Genomic DNA, 14,980 nt, shown 5'->3' on the forward strand with positions numbered 1-14,980 from the left:
TCCACAGTCACAGGCCGAGGGAACCTGGGAATGAAAATTGAGCACAAGCTTCTGATGATGTCCAAACAAAAAAAATGCCAGCTTCTTTAAAGACTTGACTCCAGCTGCCTTTACTTACAGTACATGTCAGGTCATGGTCATGGAAGGCATGGTCAGGGCCTTCCTTAACATGGTTAACAAAGCTCTTTCCTTGAAGGTGAACATTACTGCTTCTTGGGGTTAATGAGGACTCCCAGGAGAAAAACAATGATTAAAGATCAGGAACACTAAAGCAGCACAAGATAGGCTCAGAGAGCCTGATGTGGCCACCAGTTCACACCATATTTGATCTAGCCTTTCAAATAACATTTGCATGGGCTACTGCCCATGCGCATCAGCACTGAATGCCTCGGTTCCAATGTTGTTCAGGTTCAAGCAAGTGGTATCAGCAACCAGCTCCTTGCCCAGTTGAACCAGACATATAAGCTAAGCACCATGTGGCAGTCCTAAAACAGCTCTACAAAAGACAAGGCCGCCATGCCGCCATATGTACAGCTCATAAGGCACTGGATGTAGTTCCTGCTCAACATAAGCAATGACTTACTCACCAGTGGTGACAAGTAAGATTGCAATGCTCCTCTATTTAGCTCTGTGGATGCAGGTAGACAACATTACTGAAGATTCACCACCACTGAATACATGCATTCTTTATTGCCCTCTGCCTCTAAACCTCCCCTCACCCCAAGGCAAAGACCCCATTTCTTTTATTGTATCAACAACAACAACAACAACAACAAAATAACTTACGTAGTCAGCAAGAAGGATCCCTCACCGCATCTGTCCAGGGCTTTCCTAGCAGCTGGCTTTCCCGAGAATTCCACAATGCCTTTTCCAGAAGGCCTGCCTCTGTCGTCCACAATAACCACAGCCCTCTCCACTTGGCCAAACATTGAAAAGGCCTCCTCCAGAAGCTCATTGGACACAAACTGCGGCAGATTCCTGACAGTCAGTGAGGCACTGTGGCATGCAAAGCGCACTCGCAGCTGCTTCCCACGCAGTGGCATGTTGTCCAGTTCCACCTTTGCAATCTCAGCTAGAGTACGAGTTTCCTGGAGACAAACAACAACAACAACCCACATATGTACCACTCATTAAAGCCCACATTTCCAGTATTTTTCTAGTGAGATGAGCGATTCACCACCCTAGTAGACCAAACACCTTCCTGAAGAGACAAAGGGCTTAATAAAGCACCAATTACGGGAAGAATAATTTTATTCCTAAAGGAGTGGATAAAGGCAGCTCAGCAAAGAGATGACAACTGGCACAACAAGTTGCCAGGGCGAAATGAAGAGAAGCAAAGCAGGACACTCATGAACATTTGAATCTCATTGGAGAGCAGACCCAAACAGTCTTGAGAAAAGAAGGCAGCCCAAGATTTTCTAACAGGTCATTCTCTGTGTGTGACATTTAGGAGTGGAGGGGTTTGATAAGAAACCAAGTTTTAGCCACCACACGCTTGGAAGCCACTCTTAAAAATACAACAACCCTACTGCTTTGATACTGGACACAGCAGTAATACCAAAAACAAAAGAATGGAAAAGAAACATGGAATAGGGTCTGAAATGCAAAAGAATTTTATACAGACTGAGATCTAAAACCAAAAAGGACACCTCACATGCTACTGGAACAGGAATACGATTCTGAGAATCTTAACTGGGAGGGATAAATGTAATTTAAGTACTAGAAAAAAGTTATTAAGACATTGGTTTGTTTCATATTGAAATATCCCAAGTTGGTTTATAATTCAGGATCATCAAGCAGATTTCAAAAACCAGACTCACACTTTTTTAAATTTAGGCTGCAATCCTACACACATTTACCTAAGTGAGTCCCATTGATTCCAAGTAGATATGTATGGGATTGCACTGTTAAGCTATAATCTTATATTTAATTCTGAATAGTTATACTTTACTAAAGAAAAATAAAATAGTTACCGTCTCTCTCCTGAATTTGTGATTTTACTTTTTCAGTTCTGCATTGTCTCACTTTTTATAACTTTATCTTAAAAAATACAGAATTTCAACCAGCAACTACTGTGAAGGGCGGGATCTAAATCCAATAAATAATAATAATAATAACAACAACAACAGTAATTTCTTCCTGCCTTGATATATTTGTTTGACACAAAAAAGCATTATGCATGGTTGAAGATGAAGGACTTGCTCATCTTCTCTTTGAACCACGCACTAAGGCCTGCTTCTTAACTCTGGAAATACCAGTCCGGAAGCACAGACTGAGAAGATTAACTATTAACTTCTGCCAGCATTGAAAATTCAAAAGCCTATGGCAACTGGCCATTTATGAAGCCCTTGAGAGCTTCCCCATTTTTCTACGTATTTACCATATGCAGCTGGAGATTCATGGCATGAAATGGACCCAGCCAGAACAAGCAGCTGTGGATTCTGGAGCTAATGGCCACTGAGGAATCAGATAGCATAATCCATTAAGCCTGCAGGCCATAACAGCCACTTTCCTGGGGAGGAGATTCTGTCTTGTTCCAGTGAAACACAGGCCCACCTGTTAACAGCTGGTTTTCTTACCATCACAATTCCAGGAACAAAGATAATCAGGATGCTCTGTAGGACATTCAGTAACAGCAGGTAGAATTCTGCTTTCACACAAGACACAATGTCATGCCAGGCCCAGGCTGTTCAAACCAACTTGGATAGTAATAAAAGCAGGACCACTTCCTACAAGCCACAGGAAACCTAAACACACCACTCACCAGCCTGATAAAGCCAAAGCCTTTGTCCTTATGAATGAACACTTCACCGGCCTTCCCATATTTTTCAAACAGCTTTCTCATCTCTTCCTCTGTGATATCAGGGGGCAGGTTCCCCACAAACAGGCGACTTCTCTGTGTGAAGGTCTTTTCGCCAGGTTTTCGGAAATTCTTCAGGTCAATTGTCAGGCCTTCATCTGAGGGGAATAAGGTACAGAATCGCTCTACAAAATTGGGGGAACAAATGCCAAGCGTTAACACATTCAAAGGTCACAGCATTAATCAAGTTTCCCAGCACGCACCCTATCTTAACAGCAACATCAGGTCAACACAAGCCAGTGAGAGAAAAGAGTTGAAGAGCCAGCCCTATCATAGCCTTTGCCCTCTGCAGACAAGGGATGCGATACACTGATTAACAATGCAAAGCCGCCTACAGGGCAGCCAGAGCATTGCAACTGCTGGAAGGACAAATCCAAAACACAGACTTAGCAGCACTTACATGACAGTGCTGGTGAGGAAACATTTCAGCACACAGCCACAGGTGGAATACCTGGAAATTTATAGTCTGGAGGAAGTAACTCAAGATAAGATCAAAGAGCAATGCCAGTTAGGAGAACAAACTACCCAGAGCCTTAAGAGAATGAGAAGAAGCAAAGCCGAGTTCAGTCTTGCCAGAAGCTCCATATTGCTGTGATGGAAAAAAGATTCAAGCATTAGGAAGTGAGAGTGCTCAGTGACCAGACATAGTGCAGCAAATGAAGAAAGGAGCATCCAAATACAGCTGGAGAAAGAAAGCCATAGAGTGTTCATTAAGCCCTGGAAGAAGCTAACAATTGCAGAAAACACCCCCAAGAGCCTGCAATCAGCCACAGAAGCGCAAGTATGCTAAGCTGCACATCCCCATCCCACCAACTAACTATAATAATCTGAACATTCCTAAATTCCTTTAAATAAACATGGACATTCTTAAGGCACTAGCAACCAAATCAGGATGTTAAGGACAAAATAAGAGCCTGCTGGATCAGGCTGGTAGCCCATCTAGTCCAGCTTGCTGTTCATACAGTGGCCAACCAGATGCCCAAGGGAAATCTGCAAGCAGACCCTGACTGCACGATCATTCTCCCCTCCTGCTGTTTCCAGCAACTAGTATTCAAAGGCATACTGCCTCCAAGTATGGAGGTAGAACATAGCTATCAGTGGCTACTAGGCTATGTTATGTCAATTTAGTTACTCCAAGTCACTTTAAGGATTTGAAGTTTTAGATATTCTCATGTGTTGAAATTATTTGTTATTAATGCCACTGTTGGGGGGAAAAGGGGAAACATACCCTACATTTAAAAGCCAAGAAGAGAAGCAGTAATCTCTCATGACCTCAGCCAGACGTGTTATGTGCTTATCTGAAGCCCCAAGAACTCACACCAGATCTGCTCTGTGATATAGCTGGCTGAAAAATTCCCACCTCAACACAGAGCAAGAATATCTTCCACTCTGGGTTTCTCCGAGATATTCTTTCTGGGGCACTGAACCAGTTCTCACCAATCCCACGCTGTGACTTGAGTGACCAACCGTAACTTTGAAAAAATGTCTCTATAGACACTGAGCAAAATCTATTGTGGAACTCAAGGCTACCTGCCTACAGAGAATCTAGCCGTCTGACTATGACATTTCCAAAGATACCAAATGGACTTGTGTGGGCTTTGTCCACTGGGCACAAGAATTAGCTGGCACAAGAGTTCCATGGAGCCAGAGGGCCATTTCATACTTTATTCCATCTTTAGAAATGTATATAAAGTGCACTGCAAGCCTCTGAGGTGAAAAAGTAGAACTGTGCTCCAAACAAAGTGCAGGAAGGAGAAGGGACTATGAAGAAAGGAAAGTTGTACTGATCACCCACCCCTCTAGCCTGGATGTTTAAGACTTCCTCCTACCCAAGGAAGCAGTCACTCACTTTGGTTGTTGGCCTGCTGCCCGTTAGCTGGGGAAGATTGCTGCTGCTGCTGCTGCTGTTGGTGGTGCTGCTGTTGTTGATGCTGCTGATGTTTCCTTGGAGTGTGATTTTGCTTCTCCATAGCAAAGCCTTTGTTGCCCTGCATCTTTCAACCTGAGTACAGGGTGAGGTGGGGGAAGAGAGAAAAAACATGATGGCACTCTAATATTTTTTTAATCAATTATAAGCCCTATTCCATGATATGCTATAGCAGCACCTTAAAGATAAATGTAGAGTACTCAGTGGTCAGCCACAGAGGACATGTTTTTCCACTCACAAGATCCCAGGTTCAAACACCAGCATGTCCAATTACAAAGGATCCTGTCTGACAGAGATGGGGAAAAACCTCTGCTTGGTACTTTGGAGAGCTGCTGTCAGATCCAATCCACTGGGAGGCAGCTTTGTTTGCTCTCCACGGACAAGGCCCCAGAGCTCAGAGGCAGCACATGTGGTTTGCTTGTAGAGAGGCCCACCTTTACTCCTCCACCACACTAGCCAAGAACTACTCTCAAATTGCAGGGCTATGAAAGCCACTGATAGACCTCTCCTTCTCCAAGGGTTTGTCCATTCCCTCTATCACCACATCTTAAGAGTTTATCAATGTCTGAAGAAGTCCTTCCTTTGGTCTGTTCTAAATCTCCCACAATTCCACTTCACTGGATGACCCCAGGTCAGGTTCTAGGCAGACTCTGCCAACTTGGTGACCTCCAGATGTTGTGGATTACAGCGCTGACTGATGCTGATGGGAGGTGTAGTTCAAACCAGCTGGACAGCATCAGGTCAGACCAAAGCCCGTACAGTCCAACGTCCTGCTTCCCACAGCGTCCTACCGGATGCTCCAAGTGGAAATCCACCAGCAGGACATGAGTGCAACAGCACTTTCTTCCTGTTTCTGAACTCCAGTCGCTGGGTTAATTCAGAAACTTCTGGAGGCCACTATCCTCACTAATAACTATCAAGAGGCAAAATTCATGAACGGCTTAAACTAATGCTGCACATGTGCTATGTATTTAAGCCACACTAGAAGCACTTCATTTCCCCCAAAGAACCCCAGGAACTGTAGGTTGCACCGCCACAATCCCTGGCACCCTTAACAACACTATAATACCTAGGAAGGGGAGGTGGGGAGAAATAACGTGCTTCCAATGTAGGACGCATAAGTAGCCTGGAAGTGGGCTGCCTTTAAGTCGATTCTGACTTATGGCGACTCTGTGAATAGGGTTTTCATGGCAAGCGGTATTCCCAGGTGGTTTATCATTGCCTTCTTCTACAAGCGGCCTAAGACCCCTTTTTAAAGCCATCCAAGCCGGTGGCTTCGTCACCGCCACTCGTGGCAGCGCCCACGGGGCCCCATCTAAGACGGCGGCGGCTCTGCCTCAAAGCAGCATCTGTCCCCTCTTCCCCTTCCACTGGGCCAGCGGCGACAACCCTGGGCGGCCTCAAGGCGAGGCTCTGCTGTGTGCTATTTCCTCCACCGCGATGCCAGGCGGCGGTGGCGGAGGAAACAGCGCCGGCTTCCTCCCATGGCTAGGCAGAGAGAAAAAGCCTTATAACGGGGGCCCGGTTCGTGTGTTTGCGGGGGAGAGAAGAGAGGGACGCTCGCTCGCGCCCGGCGCGGGGCTTCTTTCTCTCAGTACGCGGCGGCGAGGAGGCCAAGCGGCGCTGCCAAGGCCGAGATTTAGGTGCCTTCTACCGGCAGGCCCTATTCGGCCTCCCCCCCCCCCGGCGCAGGGTTTTTCTACCCCGCCTCACAATTGCCACGCGCGCGCCCGTAGCCCCGCCGGCCGTCCAGCCCGCCGCGGCCTTCTCACCTCAGACAAGCCGACGAGGGGGGGGGGGTTAAAAAAAAAAGAGAGAGATGAGAGACAGAGAGAGAGAGAGAGAAGGAAAAAAGGGCGCGCGCGGCCGGAAACCGTTCGCTCGTGCTGGCTGCGCTGGCCCCTCCCGCCTCTTCTCTTGCTCGCTGCCCTAATTGGCCAAGAGGGTTCGGCCGAGCTCACGTTGAGTGGCCGCCGGCGCTGCCGATCAGAGGACGTTGTCGAAGCGGGGGAGGCTCCCCACGCGACCGATTGGCCACGCTCTGTGCCCCCCCAGCCCGCGCAAATCGCGGCCAATCAGAGCCCGAGGAGCTTCCTAATCAAGGTTTGAGTGAGAAGCGAGAAAGGGACAAAGGGGGCAGGAAAGGAGGGGGAGAGGGAAGATATAAGGAGCGAGAGCCGTGATGGCACCGCGGGGTCCGCGCAGGCGTAGTAGAGAGGATGCTGCTTCTTAAAGGGGCAGCGCTGCGAATTAGCGCGGCCTGGCGTATTAGGTCTATTGGTGCGGGGCTGGGCTGCTCTCCTGGATAAGGGCAGAAAACGGGGGATGGTGGTAGGGGAGTCCCTGTCTTTAAGTTATGCATATCCAAATACATGCAAATCACGGGTGGGTGGAGCAGGTGCAAAAATGTGTGAGATTTGGCAAGAGGAGAAAAGAAAGGCGCAAATCATGCAGCTCGATTCTATAACTTATTCCATAGGCATGCTAAGGGCCTCTCCAGACGTCCCTTTGATTGTGCATTCAGGACAATTGGTACTCAGGATGATATAGAGTGCTTATGTGCAATCCTGGTTTAAATGCTGCCTGCGCCTGTAGAGCGGACGTGCTGCTTCGTTTCCAATTGGTGCGTGTTCCGCACCTTGCTGAAATCCTGCAACTTTTCATGTCAGGGATGTTCCGCTTTTGTTGTTCTGTGACCAGGTGTGGGGAGCCTTTTGCCCTCCAGACGTTGCTGAATCACAACTTGCATCATCCCTGGCTATTGACCATACTTGCTGGGGCTGATGGGAGTTGTAGTCCAGTAAGCATCTTGAGGGCCAAAGGTTCCCCACCTTCGTGCTGTTCTGTGAGAGCGCGTCTCCAGATGGCAAGAATGCAGTAACATTGGGGAAACATCTCAGAACAACTAATATAGTGGAATGCGTGGAAGGTCCAAATGTATAAATCCATCATTAATGCATCAGTTATGGATTGCACCTGCAAAAATGCACCAGTCTGGAAGGGCCCTAAATAGTAAATATGCATAAAATGAAGACCAGCTAATGTTTACTTGTAAGTAGGACCTGATGTGTTCAGTGTGGCCTATTTCCAGGTGTCTGTACAGGATTGCTATCTTATTGTGCAATCCTATGCATCTTTATTCAGAAATCCGCTATTCTCAATAAACACTTCCCTGGGAATAAACCTCATTGAACACAAGGGGGCTTAATCTAAACTGACAGGCAGAAGCTTGCACTGTAAATTAATCTTCACCTCTGTTGTGATGGAGTGAAAGTATAGAGAATGGGTTGACGAGACAAACAATGCTGGATTGTGGGTCAATGGGTGCGCAGTATGGAAAAAAAACAAATCCACTGAGACAATTTTATTGGGTTTATCTGTTGGTGGTGCAGCATTATGCAAGTTTTGGGGTTATGTTGAACTCTTTAGCAAGCCAAACAGAAAAATTGCTGCATTTTATGTATGTATACAATAAGGCTGCAATCTTATGCACACTTACTTGGATTTTAGCCCATTGAACTTGGTTTGACTTACTTCTGAGCAGACTGCACAACTGATTGCAGACTTAAATATTTTAGTGGCTTCAGAGTGTGGACTATTTTCAACCCTCTCACCATTCTGCTACAGCATCTCCCAACATCTCTAGCCATTGGCCATGGTTGGTCTGATGGGACTTGCAGTTCAGCAACATCTGGAGGGCCAAAGGTTCCCCACCCCGGATTAGACAATACACTGAACTATCATTAGTAGCCAAAAGAGAGAGAGAGACCATCTGCAGCCAACATTTTTACAAGTAGCTGAGACTGTGCTGTTCCACTCTGCTTGATTGGTTTTGTGTAATACAAAAGCAAGTGTGCTCCTTACAAAAAGAAAGAAATATTTATTCCAATAAAAGATATTGCTTTATTTAATAAAAAAAAAAAGTATGATGGCAGGGTGTAAGTATATTAAAATCAAGTTTTTCTTACCTATCTATATAGCAACGTTACACATTCATGCATGTAGTCCTTGGCTAAAACCCTTACCTATCAGAAGCTTGGCCCTTGGAGAGAGATAGTTTTTACCCCCTTACATTGCCAGAAAGGCTGTAGCTCAGTGATAGAGTAACAGCTTTGTATGCAGAAGATTCCGGGTCCAGTCCCCACTGGCCTCTCCAAGTAGGGCTGGGAGAGACCCCAGTCTGAAACCTTGGAGAGCTGTGGCCAATCAGTGCAGAACAATATTAAACCAGATGGACCAATGGTCTGGCCAGAGCTTGGAAAAGTTACTTTTTTTAAACTACAACTCCCATCAGCCCCAGCCAGCATGGCCACTGGATTGGGCTGATGGGAGTTGTAGTTCAAAAAAATAACTTCCAAGCTCTGGGTCTGGTTCAGTTTAAGGCACCTTCCTACGTTCCTGTGTTCAGATGTTTAACCACATAGGTTAATATCCAGCCAGATGGGCGACTAAGAAATCCAATAAATAAATAAATAAATAAAAATAATTAACATGCGATGGTATCATCCACTTGCACGGTGGGAACTCTCCTTCCCTCGTGCAGGCCCCCACACATTCCCAAAATTGCTCCAGAAGGTTAGTGGAGCATCTGGAGCAGTTTGAGGGTTGCAGGGGGAGGAGAGGATGCGGATGTCCCACCATGTCCACTGACATGACATCGGCCATCATCAGGGCAGGCGCCAGGTATGACTGGGCCCTTGGGCACGAGCCTGCCCTAGGGCCCCAATTCTGTAAGGCCAAACACCCCAGCCCAATACAGGCAGTGTGGGGTGTAAATAAGCCCGCCAGCCTCACCTATGTGTTGTGTTAGCGCATATGCGTGTATGCCTGGTATCACCCAGTATGGAGGCAGAGGCGTCGTCAACCCCTTAAGGATGCCTCCATTGCCATTTTGGGTGATGATAGACTTGCATGCACAATGTGTGGGGTGTTCGCACTGATACAACAGGTAGGTGGGGCAGGGTTATTTAAGCCTCACACCACCTGTATCGGGGGCGGGATCTGTGGTGGTCCGTGGGAGCTCCTGCTTTGCGATCTACAGCAGCATTGGGTCACTGAGTTCTGCAACCCAATGCTTCTGCAGATTACTGAGAAGGAGCTTAACCACCCCAACTTAAGGAGGGGCCCCTCAGGGACCCTGAGCCAGGGCCCAACTTGGCCACCCATTGGCACTGGCCCTAGACATCATCCATAGTTTGTGTTGAGGAAGCCAATGGCCCCATGGAAAAGGGTTATAGAAGAGCCAGAACGTAAGTATACATATATGTACCTTATTTTTATATGATTAGGTTGTACATTATCAGTGTGTACATTTTGATTCAATATGTATTTTTAATTTATTAAATTACACTTTGTTCTTGCATACTTTTCCTCTTAACCTCTTGGTTTCATTTGGTTTATGGTTCCTTTTTGTCAGCTCTGAATAGGACTAGTTCTAGTTTAAGACAGCCTAATGTGTTTAAAGTTGTTTAATTGTATGCAGGGATGTCACCAGGTCCTTGGAAGACTCGGGGTAGAGGGATAGGTCTGTGGCACAAATTTGCATAAAATTTCATAAGCTGATTTATATTATAGTTTATCTGTAGAGATGCAAACTTAGGCTGACTTTCAGAGGCAAAGCTATTCTGTAACCAAAGTGAAATGTGAAATATGGGAATTAACAGCAAGACAACAAAAATTGATTTTATGAGTCCTTATGGGCAGTTGAGAGCCAGTGTCATGTAGTGGATAAGGTGCTGGACTACAACCTGGGAGACCAGGTTTCGAATCCCCACACAGCCATGAAGCTCACTGGGTGACCTTGGGCCAGTCACTGCCTCTCGGCCTCAGAGGGAGGCAATGGTAAACCCCCTCTGAATACCGCTTACCATGAAAACCCTGTTTGTAGGGTCGCCGTAAGTTGGAATCAACTTGAAGGCAGTCCATTTAATTTTTTTATGAGCAGTTACATACACCAATTTCATTTGGTTACCTATTCGGACACTTCGATGGCATATATCGATCTGTATGTGTAAACTGAAATGGATGTATTGATGATGGTTGTATTGTTACTATGGGCCGACACTTTTCTCCTTTTACTGTTTTTCCCTCCTTTCCTTTTCCTCTTCTGTTCTTGAAGCATTTGCAATTAAAATCAATTTTAAAAGTTTACAATAGCAAGTGGGTGGGTTGGAAAGGGCCAGGTGATCTGGTTTTGCTTCGTAATGGACCTGGACAGCTCCTTGAAAGTTCAGACTCAAACCAGAAAGGATTCACTGCCCCACTGACATCGCAGCCACCAGCCTCCACTGTGAGTAATTGGGTAGAAATATATTGCTTATATATTTTTCCTTATACCTCCAGAAGTATGAAAGCTAGAGACCTATTTTCTTTAAAAAAAAAAACACCCCCCACGGCTACTGCCCTACAGCTTCTAGTACAAGAGTAGCCTTTGGGCAGGTAGCCAATGGCTGATCTGGAATGTAGCCATGAAAACAAGCAGACAGACCACATCAGCCACTCCCACCACCATCACCAGACTAAGACCCTCTGAGGACACCTACCTCCTTTCGTTCTGAACTGACTCCAGGGAGAGGAAGCAGTGAGCAGACCATCTTGCGCATGTACAACAGAAAGGAATTGCATTCAGGGCAGAGCTTGGAAAAGTTACTTTTTTGAACTACAACTCCCATCAGCCCAATCCAGTAGCCATGCTGGCTGGGGCTGATGGGAGTTGTAGTTTTAAAAAGTAACTTTTCCAAGCTCTGATTCAGGGTAGTAACAGCTTGCCAGCAAAATAACAGTAGGACTGTAAGGCAAGATTGTCCTGACCTTAGCTGTCCAGGCACCAAATCAGGTCCAGCAATGGCAGTTCCTTTGAGTGGGAGAATCCAGAAGGGGATTTGCCTACCCTGCTGGGATGACTCAAATCCATCCCTTGCTTCACAATGCTGTGACATCGTATTTCAGGGCTGGAGGACCTGAGGGCCACATTCCTTTCTGGGTGACCTTCTGAGGGCGACATACCAGTGGTGGGTGGGGGGCCAGAGGCAAAAAGTGGGAAAGCGATGAAAGTACATGTTTATCTGTGAACAGCCGCGTCGTTTCTGCACACACCCACACAATCCTCTCTGCCTTTCATCCAGACAAGCTAGAGGCATTAACAGAGTTCAGCTAGGCCAGGTGTGAGGAACCTATGGCCCTCCAGATGTTGCTGAACTCCCAAATTCCATCAGCCCCAGCAAGCATGGCCAAGCACCACGGATGATGCGAGTTGAGGGCTCCTTTTGGTTGGAAGGGCAGGATATAAATTTTAATAAACACTATAAATAGTTCAGAAACATCTGGACAATCAATGACTGAGCTAGGCAAAAACATTCAGGATATAAAGCAGGGTCAGTGAGGGGTGTGGCCTGGAGATAATTCAGAGGGCCACACAGAGAGGCTTGGAGGGCCGTATTTGCGCCCCTGGGCCTGAGGCTCCTCAGTTTATCCCATCTAACCGATCTCAGCCATGTTTGTGATACTCGTGCTTCCTCTAGCCTGTCCCCACTCATTCACCCACCCCATGGCAGGCCAGGGGTCCATTTGGGAACCCTTGTCTGGGGAGATACTATTGCTTGCAGGGACACCTTCCAATATAGGGCACCATCACTGCTTATTGAGCATTCATCCTGATTTGTTTGCAGGGAGGCTATTTATTTATTTATTTATTTATTTATTTATTTATTTATTTATTACATTTCTATCCCACCTTTCCTCCATGGAGCTCAAGGTGGCATACAAACATGGTTCTCCCTCTTCCAATTTTATCACAACTCTGTGAAGTAGGTTAGGCTGAGAGACAGTGACTGGCCCAAGGTGCACCTAGTGAGTTTCATGGTCGAGCGGAGTTTTGAACCCTGGTCACCCAGGGCCCAGTCCAGCACTCTAACCACCACACCACACTGGCTTTCGAGTCAGATGATGCCATATCAAGCAATTGTTATTCCATGCTTTCCATTCTGTTTCCTTATCACTTTCCTTACTGCAAAAATTAAGGATTTGGGGTTTTTTTGGAAGGGGGTTTGTTGTGCAAGAATGCCAAATCCACTTTAACTGTGCGATGTGAAGTTGCCAGTATGCTACTGAATCCCACCTGCAAAATAGCGACAGCTGAGAAGCGCCCAAGGTCTCTAATGGCAGGATTCTCTATTTAATGCATTTATGTTCCGCTCAGGCCAGGGGACTCAAGTTTCCCCAGGCCTCTGGAGAACCCCTTGGACAACTCCTTGCAGAGCCGTGGGCTTGCCAGAGCTGCGACACGGCCTCATTGCAACTCCAACTGCAGTTTGCATTGCTTTATAACATGGTTGCCAGAAATTCCCAGTGCCATTTTTCCATGTGCAGCTGCCAGATCTGTTGCAAGGTTTTACTCCATTGGTGCATCTGCGCATGCTAAAACGCAAAGGCCTGCTTCCTTTCCAGAGTGCGTTGGAGGTTGGCAGTTGAAAACAAGCCTCTCTCCGGAGAAAGCAGCAGCAGCAGCAGCAACAGCAGCAGGAAATGCACGCCTGGAGGCCATCGCAACAGGAGGCAGGAGAGGCCCCAGCAAGGAGAAAACCTGGAAGCAAAGGGGAGGGGTGTTGAGGAATGCATCCAGGAGGGGGAGATGGCAATTGTGTGTACCCCTCCCTCCCCACGCGTGGAGGTTTTGTGTTGCGTGCTTGTGGCAAACCTCTTTCCATTCCCTCTCCCCGCTGTGGGCCTTTGAGGACAGCATGCCTCGCTTGTGTGTATTCTATGCCCAGAATGGTTAAAAAAAAAAATAGCAAGGAGCAAGAGGCATGCCTTTGGACAGAGTGGTGGTTGTGAAGCTCCAGCTGATGAAAAAATGTGTGCGTGAGAGCCATTGTGTTTGTGTGAGTCCTCGGTCTAGCTGCTGCTGCTATTATCTAAACAGAGGCAGAACTCTGCTGGAAGCAAAAGTTGGCCCTTGGCCATTCCGTCTTTTTCTGCAGCAAGAACACAAGTCCTCCCAGCTCTGCGCAGGCACCTTGAACCCGCCGGTGTGCCCCGTTCAAATCAATTCAGCCCCCAGCAGCGTCATCACTTCCTCTGGAGCGGCTGCCAAGTCCTTTCAGCGGCACAGCGAGTCCCATCTGCCTTGTGTGCGGGAGACAGCCTGGGAACAGGCATTGGCAATGTTGAAAGCAGGACTCCCACCCAGTTCCTGAGGCAGGTCCTGTTAAGGGGTGTGTGAATGCTAGTTAGTCTGCCCAAACAATAATGGAGAAACGTCCATGAAGGCCCCTACAGAACGCTCTGTTTCAAGTAGCCGATTCCTCACTAGCACAGATGCCTTTTCTCTGGGTGTGCTTGTGCATTCATGTGAGGGGGTAACAGGCAGCCTTTTACACTCCAAGTGCAGTGAACATGGGGTAGCTAGTGGACTACTGAGATGTGGCTTTTGAGTTCTGGACCTCCAAGGAATCCTTTCCATACTGACATCTTAGGGAAGGGGCATATAGCATATCAGTGAAAGACCATTGCTTTGCAGGCAGAAGGGTCAGTCCCTGGCACCTCTAGATTCCCTGCCTGAAACCCCTGAGACCTGCTGCCAGTCATTGTACTGAACTAGATAGACCAATGGCCTGGTTCAGTATAAGGCAGCTTTCTGTATTCCTATGCCAAGCAACCTTTGCAACATCTCGGCACATTGCAAAAGGATTTTGCTGCCATTTTATTCTATGCATATAGTTCACATGGCGTGTTGTCAGGCTTGTAGGACCTGCTCACATTCCCCCACATCAGCTGAGGGTGTCTTCGAATGCACCAAACCCTGTCATGCACTTTTGCATTGATGGATAAGACTTATCAGCCAGGCAACCTGTTGCAGGGGGAGAGCTTATCTGGAATTTTCCACCTTCTAATCAAGGGACACAGCTGCAGACGGAGAGAACAGTGATTTCAAGAAATCTGTAAAAAAAAAAAAAAAAGCTCAAGCCAAATTCCTGATTAGCCCAGTCCTATCATGAAGGTAAGATGGTTGTCTACCTTAGCTCAGAAAGCCTTACCAACAACCCTGTATTACTTTTGGGGTGCTGAGAGTAACGTGGCCTGCAGGTTGCACTCTTATGGACTTGCCCTTTTCATCAGCCTTCACCAACCAGGTGCCTTTCAGATGTTTTGAACTACAGCTCCCATCAGCCCCAACCAGCCGTACTCCAAGATAT

The 14,980-nt window shown here is 47.0% G+C and overlaps 1 protein-coding gene across 1 annotated transcript in view; it reads right to left on the minus strand.

Annotated features, from left to right (window-relative positions):
- The window catches only part of NONO (non-POU domain containing octamer binding), a 57,240-nt gene extending 50,542 nt beyond the window's left edge, over nucleotides 1-6,698 (minus strand). The window contains exons 1-5 of the mRNA XM_061599062.1: nucleotides 6,560-6,698; nucleotides 4,710-4,862; nucleotides 2,765-2,985; nucleotides 787-1,088; nucleotides 6-24 (exon numbers count right to left, since the gene is read on the minus strand). Coding sequence (XP_061455046.1) covers nucleotides 6-24; nucleotides 787-1,088; nucleotides 2,765-2,985; nucleotides 4,710-4,854 — 687 coding nt within the window. The 5' untranslated portion in view covers nucleotides 4,855-4,862; nucleotides 6,560-6,698. The remainder of the gene's footprint in view (nucleotides 1-5; nucleotides 25-786; nucleotides 1,089-2,764; nucleotides 2,986-4,709; nucleotides 4,863-6,559) is intronic.
- Nucleotides 6,699-14,980: the final 8,282 nt, after the last annotated feature.

This window comes from Rhineura floridana, chromosome 16 (genome assembly GCF_030035675.1).
Source record: "Rhineura floridana isolate rRhiFlo1 chromosome 16, rRhiFlo1.hap2, whole genome shotgun sequence".
Taxonomy (NCBI): Eukaryota; Metazoa; Chordata; class Lepidosauria; order Squamata; family Rhineuridae; genus Rhineura; species Rhineura floridana.